Source organism: Colias philodice, chromosome 30 (assembly GCF_061535455.1).
Source record: "Colias philodice isolate Cphi_HAF_F1 chromosome 30, ilColPhil1 Martin Lab GWU primary, whole genome shotgun sequence".
Taxonomy (NCBI): Eukaryota; Metazoa; Arthropoda; class Insecta; order Lepidoptera; family Pieridae; genus Colias; species Colias philodice.
The window spans coordinates 3,878,664-3,892,307 of record NC_143115.1 but is presented as its reverse complement, the minus strand read 5'-3'; the positions used below and the strand labels follow the sequence as shown (position 1 = coordinate 3,892,307).

At 33.3% G+C, this 13,644-nt stretch overlaps 1 protein-coding gene across 1 annotated transcript in view; it reads right to left on the bottom strand.

The window, feature by feature from the left end:
- The window catches only part of LOC149475479 (P protein-like), a 33,565-nt gene that overhangs the window by 4,665 nt on the left and 15,256 nt on the right, over positions 1 to 13,644 (bottom strand). Inside the window, exons 3-15 of the mRNA XM_089713516.1 lie at positions 12,193 to 12,360; positions 11,699 to 11,716; positions 11,513 to 11,520; positions 11,330 to 11,465; positions 10,654 to 10,820; positions 9,999 to 10,244; positions 8,558 to 8,761; positions 4,711 to 4,826; positions 3,350 to 3,488; positions 2,718 to 2,853; positions 2,307 to 2,509; positions 1,861 to 1,954; positions 1,103 to 1,245 (exon numbers count right to left, since the gene is read on the bottom strand). Of these exons, the coding sequence (XP_089569642.1) occupies positions 1,103 to 1,245; positions 1,861 to 1,954; positions 2,307 to 2,509; positions 2,718 to 2,853; positions 3,350 to 3,488; positions 4,711 to 4,826; positions 8,558 to 8,761; positions 9,999 to 10,244; positions 10,654 to 10,820; positions 11,330 to 11,465; positions 11,513 to 11,520; positions 11,699 to 11,716; positions 12,193 to 12,360 (1,778 nt within the window). The remainder of the gene's footprint in view (positions 1 to 1,102; positions 1,246 to 1,860; positions 1,955 to 2,306; positions 2,510 to 2,717; positions 2,854 to 3,349; positions 3,489 to 4,710; positions 4,827 to 8,557; positions 8,762 to 9,998; positions 10,245 to 10,653; positions 10,821 to 11,329; positions 11,466 to 11,512; positions 11,521 to 11,698; positions 11,717 to 12,192; positions 12,361 to 13,644) is intronic.

Sequence of the window (13,644 nt, the reverse complement as noted above, 5' to 3'; positions counted from 1 at the left end):
GAGCTTTCAGCCTTATAATTATGGTAAAAATTTGTTTAGAAACATAGTTTAACCATGCATCAAATGAAATGACATCAAATCAAATCATTTATTGCATACAAACATACAAACATATTTACAACCTTGCGCAGGTATTGCAATACAGTGGATCATTATTATATACATTTACAATAATTAGTTTTAACACTTATTACACAGCTATTATTTAAAACGTAACTGCGATGTGATATTTTATTCGTCATGCTGTGAAGTACAGCTCGCTTATCACATGTAAAAAAACAAAATAATTTGGTCGAAAATTCGGTTCGGAAATTCGTTTCTTTTTACATTTATAACTCCCGTTGAAATGTTTTGTTCGAGGAGCAATATTATAAAAATAATGTAAACTGCAACATTATTGATCAACTGTTATACGTATTAAATGAAACATGCTTCTGGCGTGAGAATTTTTGTAAAGAATAGAAAAAAATCAATCACAAGATGGCATTTTAGAATTTTCCCATTTATAAAGCACTAGAGGTCCGCCCCGGCTTCGCCCGTGGTACATATTTCGCAATAAAAGGTAGCCTATGTCCTTTCTCGGGTATCAAAATATCTCCATACCAAATTTCATGCAAATTGGTTCAGTAGTTTAGGCGTGATTGAGTAACAGACAGACAGACAGAGTTACTTTCGCATTTATAATATTAGTATGGATTAGAATGCAATACAACTAAATATCATGGACTAAGATTTTAAAAAGTTAAAGAAAAACATTTAAAAGAAACTCTTGATTAATCTTACTAATATTATAAAGCTGATGAGTTTGTTTGTTTAAACGCGCTAATCTCAGGAAATGGTCCGATTTGAAAAGATTTCGAAAATCGTTTAAATGAAACTCTTAATTAATAGATTATATCCTACTCTAAATCTTTACCTAACGAATCATAATTTTTATTTATACCTATGTTTAAAATTAGGTTTCTCATGTAAGTGACTTCATGTCTTAAATTCAAATTGTCTTTATTTGCTGAATGTAGTTACATAGCTGAGGTACAAAGGTTAATGAGAATAAATGTCTTAAAACCATAGATTATATCTTAAAACCATACTCAAAACTTACCTCCATTAATACAAAAAGTGCCGCAAAGAACAGTAGAGTGGACCACTCTACGCGATGTAGGATCGGTTCTAAGTCGTCTCTGTCAGCTAGAGTTAGCAGTAATATTGCTCCTAGTAGAGCTGTCCAACCGAGCGACACGCGGTCTGGAAGTTGTGAGTTTTTGTGTTATATTGTGAGTTGTGAGTTTTTTTGTTATATTGTGAGTTTTGGTGAAATTTGGTGAGCAGTTATGAATTATAGAAATAAAGAATTGATTTCAACACACACAACAATTTAATATTATAAATAAGTCCGAGGTAAATTGTCAAAACTCTAGCTTTGCGCTTAGCAAGACATTCGGCGATTCATTTTTGAAGTGAAAACTTCTTTAGCGGCGTTGGGTATAAAATCTGAAACTCGCGTCAGGACACGTGGCCTGATCGAAAAAGCGTAAGACGGATGTTTTTTTTTAGCCCTTATATTCCATGCGTAAGACGGATACGGGATACCATTCCAAAATATCAAACATGCTCAACGTTAATAATCAAGTTTTCACTTCCGGCACTCCCGGAGTGCAACCAGTCTTTTTTTGATTATATAGATGGTTGTTTATTGCACTATGTGTATGAATAATATTACAAAAAATATATCATAATTCAATAAACAAAATGATTACAATAGATAAGTAAATAATTTTTATTTAATTTGTAATTGTCTTTTGACTGTTTATATTAATTATTATTATTTTTATAGTAAATAAACATATTTTAAATACTTACTCAACTCTGGTATCGAATGCAGGAAGAAGACAGCGACCACGAAAGTGATAGCAATCGTCGATTTCAGGAGCAGCATCTTGTCCCGAATTTTGTACTGGAATAAGAAATTTCCATTAAAGTTCAACTACACATAATATTTTGAAGTGAAACTTTTTTAGGCGCGTTGAGAGTAAAATTTCAAGGTCGCGTCATGGCAGAAGTTTCACCTCTGACACGTGTGCTCGGCACACACGCTGTTTTGAAGTGAAAACTTCTTTAGCGGCGTTGAGCACTTTTTCTATAATGGGTATAAAATCTTAAACTCGCGTCAGGACACGTGACCTGATCGAAAAAGCGTAAGACGGATACCATTCCAAAATATCAAACATGCTCAACGTTAATAATCAAGTTTTCACTTCTGCCGGCACTCCCCCAGTGCAACCCGGATTTTTTTTATTGTAACTTACCTTAGCCTTCAATTCCACTAGCGTTGTATGAAACGTGTCTTTAGGACACACACGTTTCGTACTTTCCTTGACCATAACTTCCAATTGTGCTGTTAATTTCGCCATTTTCCTTTCTAATCTCTCTCTAACCACATGTGCGTCTTTACTGAGGTGCGGGAGGGATTCTATCGCGCGACGCCATATTGAAATTTGGTGACGTAGATCTGGAATATTTCAATATTTTAGTGAGTAACTAGTGGTCCGCCCCGGCTTCGCCCGTGATACCTACATGTTTAAGCTATCCTATCTCTCAAGTTGGATCGAACTGCACATGGTGTGCGAATTTTACTATAATCGGTTAAGTGGTTTATGAGTCCATTGAGGACAAACATTGTGACACGAGATTTTTAATAAAAAATAATTTCGACTCACCCTGTATATCTCTAGGGACGTTCAAACGGAGTTTATTAGTGTCTCTATATATAAAACGTAGCTGGAAGTACGTCTGTACGGACACCAATAGAATACCCAATGTCATGTGAAGCGTGAAATTTGTGAAGTTTATACCCTGAAATTGGAAAATATGATTATACAGGATGCGTTTTTTTGGTAAATAAATTATGCGACACACAAGTTATACTGAATGAACTTTAAATTGAAAGTTTATTTTAAGCTCAATGAGCGAAAGGCAAAAAATGATGAATACTTATAAGATAACAAGCTTTGGGCAATATATAACTCGTCTTAAATGTATTTTTCCTCCAAAATGAAAATGGCAGTCATTTCACTCTATTTATCATTTAAAAGTTTACATAGTGACATGTTCAAATTAGTGAATCAATTTAAAGACTTCAAACAAATTTTGTGTCTCACAAAACAATATCAATTTACAAAAAAAAGCAGATTATAAACATTCAATTTATTCTCAAAAGTTTCAAAACCTCCTCCTCCCCCCCCATTTTTATCTGTATACTGTATCCATGTTAATTAAAGTCACAAATAAAGCGATTATTACGCTCTACGTATTCCTAATTTTTTTTATCTATCTATCTACACCCACTCACCGCCTGAACAACAGCCTTATTAGAAGCGATGATCACATTAGGCGGGTCGCCCACCGGTGTGCCCGTGCCACCGATATTACTGAATAGCACCATAGACATTAGTATGGGCACCGGGTCGAGGTCCATTACTTCGCATAGCCTGAAAGTTATTAAAAAAATGCTAATGAATCTATGCTAATATTATAAAGCTGAAGTTTGTTTGTTTGTTTGAACGCGCTTATCTCAGGAACTACTGGTCCGATTTGAAAAATTATTTCGATGTTAGATAGCCCATTCATCGAGGAAGGCTATAGGCTAGGAAGGCTATAGGCTATATATCATTACGCTAAGACCAACAGAAGTGAAGAAATGCGGGTGAAACCGCGGAGCACAGCTAGTATATTATAAAACCAGAAACCTGCCTGTCTTCAATTTGACAGGAAGATATTAGAGACATATTATATATTCATTATTTAACAATTAAAAGAAGAGAAATGAATTATTACAAACAGCATAAATAAAATCTTAATCTTATCTTAATATCTGATTGATGAAGGATGTATGGATGTATGGATGTTTGTTACTCTTTCACGTAAAAACTACTGAACCGATTACAATGAAATTTAGCACACATATAGAGGGTAACTTGGATTAACACATAGGATAGGTTTTATCCCGGAAATCCCACGGGAACGGGAACTATGCGGGTTTTCCTTTGAAAACGCGGGCGAAGCCGCGGGCGGAAATCTAGTACTTAAATGAAATATTAAAGACCATCACAATCAAAATTCAACTTTAATTAATAAAATACAGTAAAATATGAATCTGCGATCGTTTCATTAATTCAACACCATTAATAAACATTATCAACAAACAACTTAACTCACAATCACGCACAAAAACTCCGAGTTTTCTAATAAGCGATACAATAGACCTTGAACATTACTACCAAGAAATAAGGTGTTAATTTCAATGAATGTTTTATACAATATGATTGTGAGACTAGTTGTTTATCGTTCCTACGTCAATGTCTGTAAAATGTTTAAAGGCGGTCAAATATTTTAGAGAAGATTGTTTTATAAAATATTGGACGAATATGTTTTAAAGAATAATTGAAAAATCAGCCCTATTATAGTATGTTTATAGAAAGTCTGCCCTAACAGTCAGTTTAACAATTCTTTTATATGCTTTTTATACATAGTCGCTTAATAATTTACACATAGTAAAAATATAGTGCAAAAATTATTGCATTGTCACCGTTCCTTGATAAGTGTACATATTTGAATTAAATCTGTCCGTTTAAATTACAAAATCGATTCCAAAGGAGTCGGTTACATACAAACATACAGGTGAAGCTAATAACTTAATTATATAAAACCTACCTGATTGTGACTGGAGCCATCAATAAAACTGTTGTCACATTATCCAAGAAGGTAGATAGAAAAGCCGTGATCGCGCATAGAACGGTAATGAGCGGCCATAGCTTGCCTTTTGTTACCTGAAATCAATAAAATAAAATTTTCATCTCTATATACATACTCATATAAAATTCTAGTGTCACAATATTACCATGCTCCTCCGAAACGGCTGGACCGATTCTCATGAAATTTTGTGTGCCTATTGGGTAGATCAAAGAATCGACCAATATCTATTTTTCATACCCCTAAGTGATAAAAGTAAGGCAGAACAACGCTTGCCGGGACATCTAATAAAATATAACTAAGAACTTCAAAACTGAAAAAAATTCATGCCTACTAACTAGCTTAGCTTCCTTAGTTAATTTTTTATAGCTCTCCAAAACTTTTAGAAGAAAAGCAGTGCAAAGTATCATATTGTGTCTAATCCTAGTAAAGTCTGTCTTGATAAGTCAGTCAATTTATTTTTGTATGTATTTCGATTAACGATATTAGTATAGTTTTCCTCATTACGAACTGAGCCAGTCAGCAAATATTGGAATAGACGACATGATAGTTTATCACAAGTAGTATATTTAAGTAGTTAAACACTAGATAATACAATGACCTTGACATACGTACACATGTTTTATAGACACGCTTAATCTGAATGAAAAATTTTAGACTCCTTTTAAGAAAATTTCGTTAAAAAGGTATATTTTTGTGAAATTTAGCACACTTTGTTAGCGTTAACACTTATCTAGCGTTAACACTAAAACCACAGACTAATAATAATATACTACGTATACAACTAAAACGTTAGCAACAATTTAGCACACTTAGTGAGCTAGTTAGCACACTTAGTTCGCGTTTACACTAAAAAATTAACACCAATTTAGCACACTCAGTTAGCTAGTTAGCACACTCAGTTAGCGTCAGCTAAACGTAATTAAAAAAAGGAGATTAGCTCCACCTGCAGGTATGTTTGTATGCAACCGATTACCGACCCCCTTTAGACTCGATTTTGATCAAATTTAACCGGACGAATAATAAAACAATACAATAATTTCATGAGCGTACGTATTTAACGTACCTACTATGTACTATCTTATAATATTTACGATCGTCAAATTAAATAATTATAAGAGCAAGTGATTTAGTTGATTCTATCATGTATAATCGTTTTTTTTATTAAAAAAAGAATAGAATATAGTTTGGGCAGTGCCGAACCGAATTTAAAACAAAACATTTAAAAAATTCATCGGTGTTAAAAAAATCATGCGAGTGAAACCGTTGGCTCCAACTTGTATAATAGGTACTTATTTACCTATAAAAACATGTATTTTATGATATTTTACTTAATCTATGCACTTATTCAAGTTTTCAAGAGGTTGTTGAAAACTCTTTGTCTATTATCAGTTATTTAAGTAAATTATTTATGAAAATCCAGATATTTCTAGTAAAAAAACTACTTGTATTAAAGTGATCATTATTAATATTAACAATAATAGGTGTTATGATAAAAGATATATGCAATCTAATCTTATATAATTGATTGTCGACGACGCGGTTGGCGCAGTGGTAAAGTAACTGCCTACTGAGCCGACGACGGTCCCGGGTTCGATCCCCGGTCAGGGCAAATATTTGTGTGATGAACTCAATTATTTGTTCCTGGGTCTGGGTGTTATTATCTATATATGTATTTATTAAATATTATATTTATCGTCGCCTAGTACCCACAACACAAGCCTTAATTGAGCTTACTGTGGGACTAGGTCGATTTGTGTAATAATGTCCTATAATATTTATTTATTTATTGTAGAATTGTTTCTAATCAAGATTTGTTATTTCAACATATTATTAGGTATATTAAATTAAAATAAATGACTATCATTTCAGGTTGGAATTTAATTGAATAAATCTATACTCTATACTTATATAATAAAGCTGAAGAGTTTGTTTGTTTGAACGCGCTAATCTCAGGAACTACTGATCTGATTTGAAAAATTATTTCGGTGTTACATGGCCCATTTATCGAGGAGATGCTAAGCTAAGACCAACAGGAGCGGAGCCAAGCGGGTGAAACCGCGGGGCGTAGCTAGTTTCATCATATTTTTAAATCCTTAAATTAAAATAAATGACTTTATCATTTCAATTTGGAAATAAATTGAATATATTAGTAGATTAATCAGTGAGATTGGGGAATGATTATCTTTTATCTTTTATCTATACTAATATTATAAAGAGGAAAAGTTTGTAAGTATGTATGTATGTATGTATGGTTTTCACGCAAAAACTACTGGACCGATTTCAAAAATTCTTTCACCATTAGAAAGCTGCATCTTTACTGAGCAACATAGGCTATATTGCATTTTCAAAAAAATTAGAGATCCTTACCAAAAATGCAATAATGTAACCCAAGGTGTAAAAAAATCCTCAATAAAACTTCTGTCATCGCGTGCGCTGCGGAATCTATTGAAGATAGAACAAAAAAATGTTCTACGGTATTATAGAATGGATCAATATCTACAAGAAAGTCCGCGATACCATATGTCCATCTTCAGTAGTTATGTTACTACAACAACTTTTTTACGTTTTCAAAGTAAATAGAAGTGCCGACAGTAATCAAACCATGTTATCCATACACATATATTAATCCTTATCCCATTAAATGATGTTTTATTATAGACTGTTTCAATACCAGCAAAATACTTTTTAAATGAAAAGAATTGGATATTCCATTCAAAAGATATAACGAATTTTTAAAAGTGTCAATCTACAGAAAATAGTAGGTATACTGTTCGAGCAGGCCGTAGTGCGGGGGTCACGGAGGAATTCTACCTATATGCGTCTTGACGGAACACAGTGGGGTTTTGGTCGGTAGGAATCCGACATAACCCACGGCCCCTCCGCCGGAGGCCGTGGGTATCTCTGAAGGATTTCCCCACTAAAACAAAAAAAAAGGCCGTAGTGCGGGACGGGGTAAAGGTGATTTTCATGTGATTAAAATTTAAACCTATAGTCCGACCTATAGTAGACTTTTCACTGTAACGATATCGCTATCTATGCGGGTGAAACCGCAGGGCATTGCTAGTATGATAATAAAATATATTGTATCAAGACATCCTTGGCGACTAAATATAATAATTAGTATAAAATAGAGCATTATTTAATAAAATGAAATTCTAAGCGTGTTGCTAAGCGTAAAACGGCTCGACCAATTTGGTAATTATTTTTTTGTTTGTTAAGGCACAAGGTTCTTATAGAGAAAATACGAAAATGGAGCAATAGGCTAGCATCTAATCTGTGCAATAGAGCAGATAAACGTCTGCTGGGCAACTAGTTATATAAAACTAGAGGTCCGCCCCGGCTTCGCCCGTGGTACATATTTCGCAATAAAAAATAGCCTATGTCCTTTCTCGGGTATCAAAATATCTCCATACCAAATTTCATGCAAATTGGTTCAGTAGTTTAGGCGTGATTGAGTAACAGACAGACAGACAGAGTTACTTTCGCATTTATAATATTAGTAAGGATTAATGTATTGTCACCGATCCTTGATAAGTGTACAAATTTTGAATTAAATCTGTTCGGTTTAATGGCAAAATCATACATACATACAGGTAAAGCAAATAAAAGCGTGCTAAAAAAATATAGCCAACCCTCTAAATTATAGGAATTTAATTATAGCTTTTAAGCCAACTTTTGCATGACTATTTAATAAAAACATAAAAAAAGGATAAAACGGGCAATAGGGCGGAAAAAGTGGGCCAATCACTTATAAATAAATGTTTAGTTAGCATACAAACATACAACTGAAGCTGCAAAAACCTACCTCAAAAGTGAACACAGCAAGGAAGTCGAACATCCCCGTCTCCGCCATGATAGCCACTAGTATCATCATACTGAAGAGCAGCAGCAGCGTCTCCACGTCTAACCAGGAGATCAGTTCAGGAAGGGAGGGTCTTTCGCCCATCACTGTGATGGTGGCTAGAGCAGTGGTAGCTATGATTACAGCTGCCATTGTTCTGTTTACCACCTGGTCAAGTAAATAAAAATAATATAAATAAATTGGAACGAAGTTCCCTTCCTTTTGAAATAAGTAGTATATAGAATTAAATTTACCTTCTTGAAGTGTAATTAAACAAATCAACAATATTCAGGAGTTAAATGATAAATGAAATAAGTCAAGGAATGCTAATATCCGGATGGAACGAAGTTACTTAATTAACTGGCTTGCTTCAGAGACAGAGAACTATAGCTCACAACTGTAGCAAAAAGGTGTCGTTACAACTTTTGGTCTTAATTCCGTCTAGCCCTCTTTCGCAACGCGCGATATGCTACTTCGTTCCAAAGGTAAAAGCCGTGTTATTTCCACTAGCTATAATAATTTAGCCAGGAGATCAGTTCAGGTAGACTTTGTCTTTAGCCCTTTATAGTAATAGTGGCTAGGGATGTGGTCATAGACATGATTACGGCCGCCATTGTTCTAAATATTTATCACCTGGAGATGATAAAATTAATTTTCCTACTTATAATCTACTAGCATTCCACCCGCATCTTCGCCCGTTTTGTCTAAAACTTAATAAATAACATACTAAAACCTTCCTCTTTAATTATATCGCTCTATCTATTAGAAAAAACCGCATCAAAATCCGTTACGTCGCTACACAAAGTCGCTTTCCAAGTCTTTCTTTCGTCTGTGTATGCTTAGATCTTTAAAAAAACGTAACAGATTATTTGTGATATAAATAGTGATTCTCGAGGAAGGTTTTAGTATATAATTTAAAAGGTTTCAAACAAATCGGGTGAAGCTTCGTGTAGAAAGCTATAGAAATTAGCAGTTCTTACAAATTTCTCTAACATCTAGTCAAGTCAAGGAAGTACCTACATTTCCTACATATTACATATATTGCTGTAAAAGTAATATTATAACCTAAATATACATACTTTCATAATCAACTGTGGAAACAAGATAATGTTACATGCGATATGATGTTTAATGTAATTAAATTTTAATTAACAGTTTTATTGCTCTGTAATAAAGATTAGAATTGATTGATTGCTTGTTGATAGGTATTAAAATTGGTTTTAATCGTGGTCTTGTTTGTTTATTTATACATATCTTTTTTCTATTTTGAAGCTTTTCTCTTCTGTATGTGGCTTAAAATACACAAAACTATTGTAAACAATTCAATGCATTTTTTATGGTTGCATTGCATTGACATTACTTATGGTAAATAAATAAATAAATAAAAATCAAATTAAAAACTTACCTCAAAAATAATCAACACATACAATCCACATAACAGCGCACACGCATAAATAACTCCTGTATTCACATCTATTGGATTTATCGTATAACTCAGAGTAAACGGCGCACTCTCATTGGCTGTTAATTTCATACGTAATGCTATATCTGAGCTGTGATTGGTCGAAATTCGTAATATGGAGGAACGTGATTCGCCCTCGTTAAAATCGAGGCCGCCATCTTGGAGCGGTATTAGCCATTCCTCTGATACCTTTAAATGTAACGGACATTTTTAAAACATTTTTGCAAATAAAACACTTAAAACTAACTATTGTATCTTGAAACGAAGAATATACAATATAAATGGTAAAAGTAAAAATATACCTTTGACAAAGAATATATTATTACTAAAATGAATATTATTACAAAATGTTGTCGCTTATTAAACGTTGTACGTAAACATAGTTGCAATGAAATACCTTTGTAAAGCGAAAAGTTTAATGTTTATTTTTGCCAAACTAAATTTTAACATAAACATTATTATTTTATGTCTAGTAGAAACATTTATTAGACAACTAAATACCATTACATGAGCTTTTATCCAAAAACAGTTAAACAAGAACATGAAATAGCACTCAAAAAAAAAGTTATACTTAAACTAAATAAAAAATAATAATTACCTTCACACTCCTCCGATTATAAAACTCCTCCAACCAAACGTAAAGTTTCTGCGATTTCTCAAACTCAGTTGAATTCATTTGACTCTCCATTTGTTCCGTTAAAAATGGTCCTTTGAGTCGGATTTGTATCACGAAATTATCTCCCATTGATGAATTGAGGTTATAAGCTAGGAAAAATAGCATTAAATTTAGTATTTTCTTGTAAGTACATACTTGATTTTACACGAGTATTATACATTTAGATATTAAATATTTTAACGGATTTTAATCGCGTTTATAAAATATTTAATTTCAAAGAATGAAGCTTTTACTCCAATATTAATTGTATTGTAAAAAGTTTAAAGATTTGAAATTGTTTGAATGAATTCGTAGATCGAATTCAAAAAGAGCGTTTGTTTGTCTTTCTATCACGTCAGAACTGAGCAAGTTTATGGTACAATTTGTATGTGTAAAGATAGTTATAAGGCTAGAGATATAGGTTGCTGTTTACCGAGATGAAATATACTTATATAATATGTATCTTCAAACTAAATAACATTACTAAACTAACCCGGGTAAAAAATAGCCAATAGATGCTAGCCCAGACTAAATTCTACCTCAACACCAAATTTCGTACCGAACCAATCCGCTATTTTTACGATCAATACTAACAGACTATCACAATATTAGTACTTACTCTTAACCTGATCAGGATTCACCGAAGTGTTCATAACAATAACTTCTCTCTCATTAAACAACATGAACGCTAGAGTAAAGAAACACCAGCAGGCGAGGAGGCAAGTCATCTTTATGTAATGTCCCGCGTGGGCCATCTGTTTAAAATAAATAAATATTTCAGGACAATTTTCACACACGGCACGATCGGATCTGATCCCATACTAAGCGTTCGCTTGTGTTATGGAAACCAGATAGCTGATAAACATACATATATAATTTTTAAATAAATACTTATATAGATAATTAACACCCAGACACAGCAAACATCGATGTTAATCCCACAAATGTTTGCCATGGTTGGGAATCGAACCAACGATCAAGGTTTGGCAAGCAGGTTCACTGTCATCTAAGCCAACCGGTCAGTCAGTGTTATTAATCAATAATGTTGATTTTTTTTGCTTGAATGCTATAAAATAGGGAAAATTCAATTTGAATCAACTTTCAGTGTGAATTTTTGACTAGCTCCAATTTTCTTCAAAAGTAAATTAATTAAAAAACATAACTAGCCAGTCAGTAAAAATACCTTCTAAATTGTTATTTGGGATTTTTGAAATAAACCTTAACTAACAGACAGATAAACTGATAGATATAAAACTTTAAGCTCAAATAAACTAATGACTACTGCTGCTACTGCTAATGCATGATTAACATACCTTACTTTGTTTCTTCGATGGTTTATTGTCCAGTCTGCAAAGATAAAAAAATTGCATTCAAATTTAAGTTCAAAATCGCCCACACGAAATAGACAAATTTTTACATTTTGCAGTACGTGTGTACAATTTAATGGTTAAAATCTTGCAAAAACTTTTTAAAATATAAAACTACCCACATACCCATCATCTTTACCCGGTATGACGTCAACACCGAGCCCCTTAGTGTCATGGCTGACCTCGTCCGTTCTATTGTTGTTCAGATGCGGCGCGGACTTCACGAGCGGCAGACGTTTGGTCTCCGCTGAGCCGTTTGCTTTTATGTTAGTTGAATTTGTCGCTGAAAGAAAGTAATTAATAACTTGAATGGCTATATGTATATGAGTACGATAAGGTAAGAAATACGTTTTGTTACAATAATTATACATACAATATAAATGACAATATTTTTTATGCGTTTTTTGAAGTAAAACTTCTTTAGGTGCGTTGAGGGTAAAATTTCAAGGTTGCGTCATGACAATACCGTCACGTTATTGTAAGTAAGTCCACAGAATAATATATAATACCTAGTACTACGTAGTAAGGCGACGATTTGAGTAGGTACTAGGTATCTTTGAATCTTGCCAAAGAAATTTTACTTCTGACACGGGTGCTAGGGACACACGCTCTTTTTTTCATTATCGTATCTATTGGTACAAGTAATATTATAAAACTGAAGAGTTTGTTTGATTAAACTTAGTTAATTTATCGAGGGAGGCTACATAACGTCATGCTACGAAATAAGAGCGGAGCATCAATGAAAATTGTTGCAATTAAAAATATAAAAAACTTGAGAGGTGTCAAGGGACACCCGGATGGAACGAAGTTACTTAAATAAGTCATTTTCACTATAATAATATTATTTATTTATTTAAAATAACTGGTTTGCTTTCTATGAGAGAGAGAGAGAGAGAGAAATATAGAGAAGCACGCGCACGCAACTATAGCAATAAGCATCGTTACAACTTTTCTTCTTTATTTTTTCCGTCTAGCCCACTTTCGCAACGCGCGATAAGGAATTTCGTTCCAAAAGCAGGAAAAAGAATTGTTAATGTCATGACTCATGATCAATGAAAAATCGCGAGGAAACTAGTATAACAATAATAATTTCATTAATTCAAAATATTGACGTTTTTTGCCACAAACATCTGTGTTTATAGATGTTTGTAAACATAAAAATAATGTCTAACATTATGTTGATAAACAGTTTTAAATAGTATAAAAGACATTGACCTTGTGAATAGCTGTAGTTTTTTTTATACAATAGCGATACAGACTATAAATGTATTTTTAAATTTGAGGAAACTATGTAAACAACAGACAGTGCGAGACAAACGACCCTGCATTCAATCACTACGTAGTAGTTATATAGAACAATTTTGATGCGGTTTTTTTTATAGATGTGTATGTGTGTGTTTGTTACTCTTTCACGCAAATACTACTGAACCGATTACAATGAAATTTAGCACAAATATAGAGGGTAACTTTGATTAGCACATAGGATAGGTTTTATCCCGAAATTCCCACGGGAACGGGAACTATGCGGGTTTTTCTTTGGAAACGCGGGCGAAGCCGCGGGCGGAAA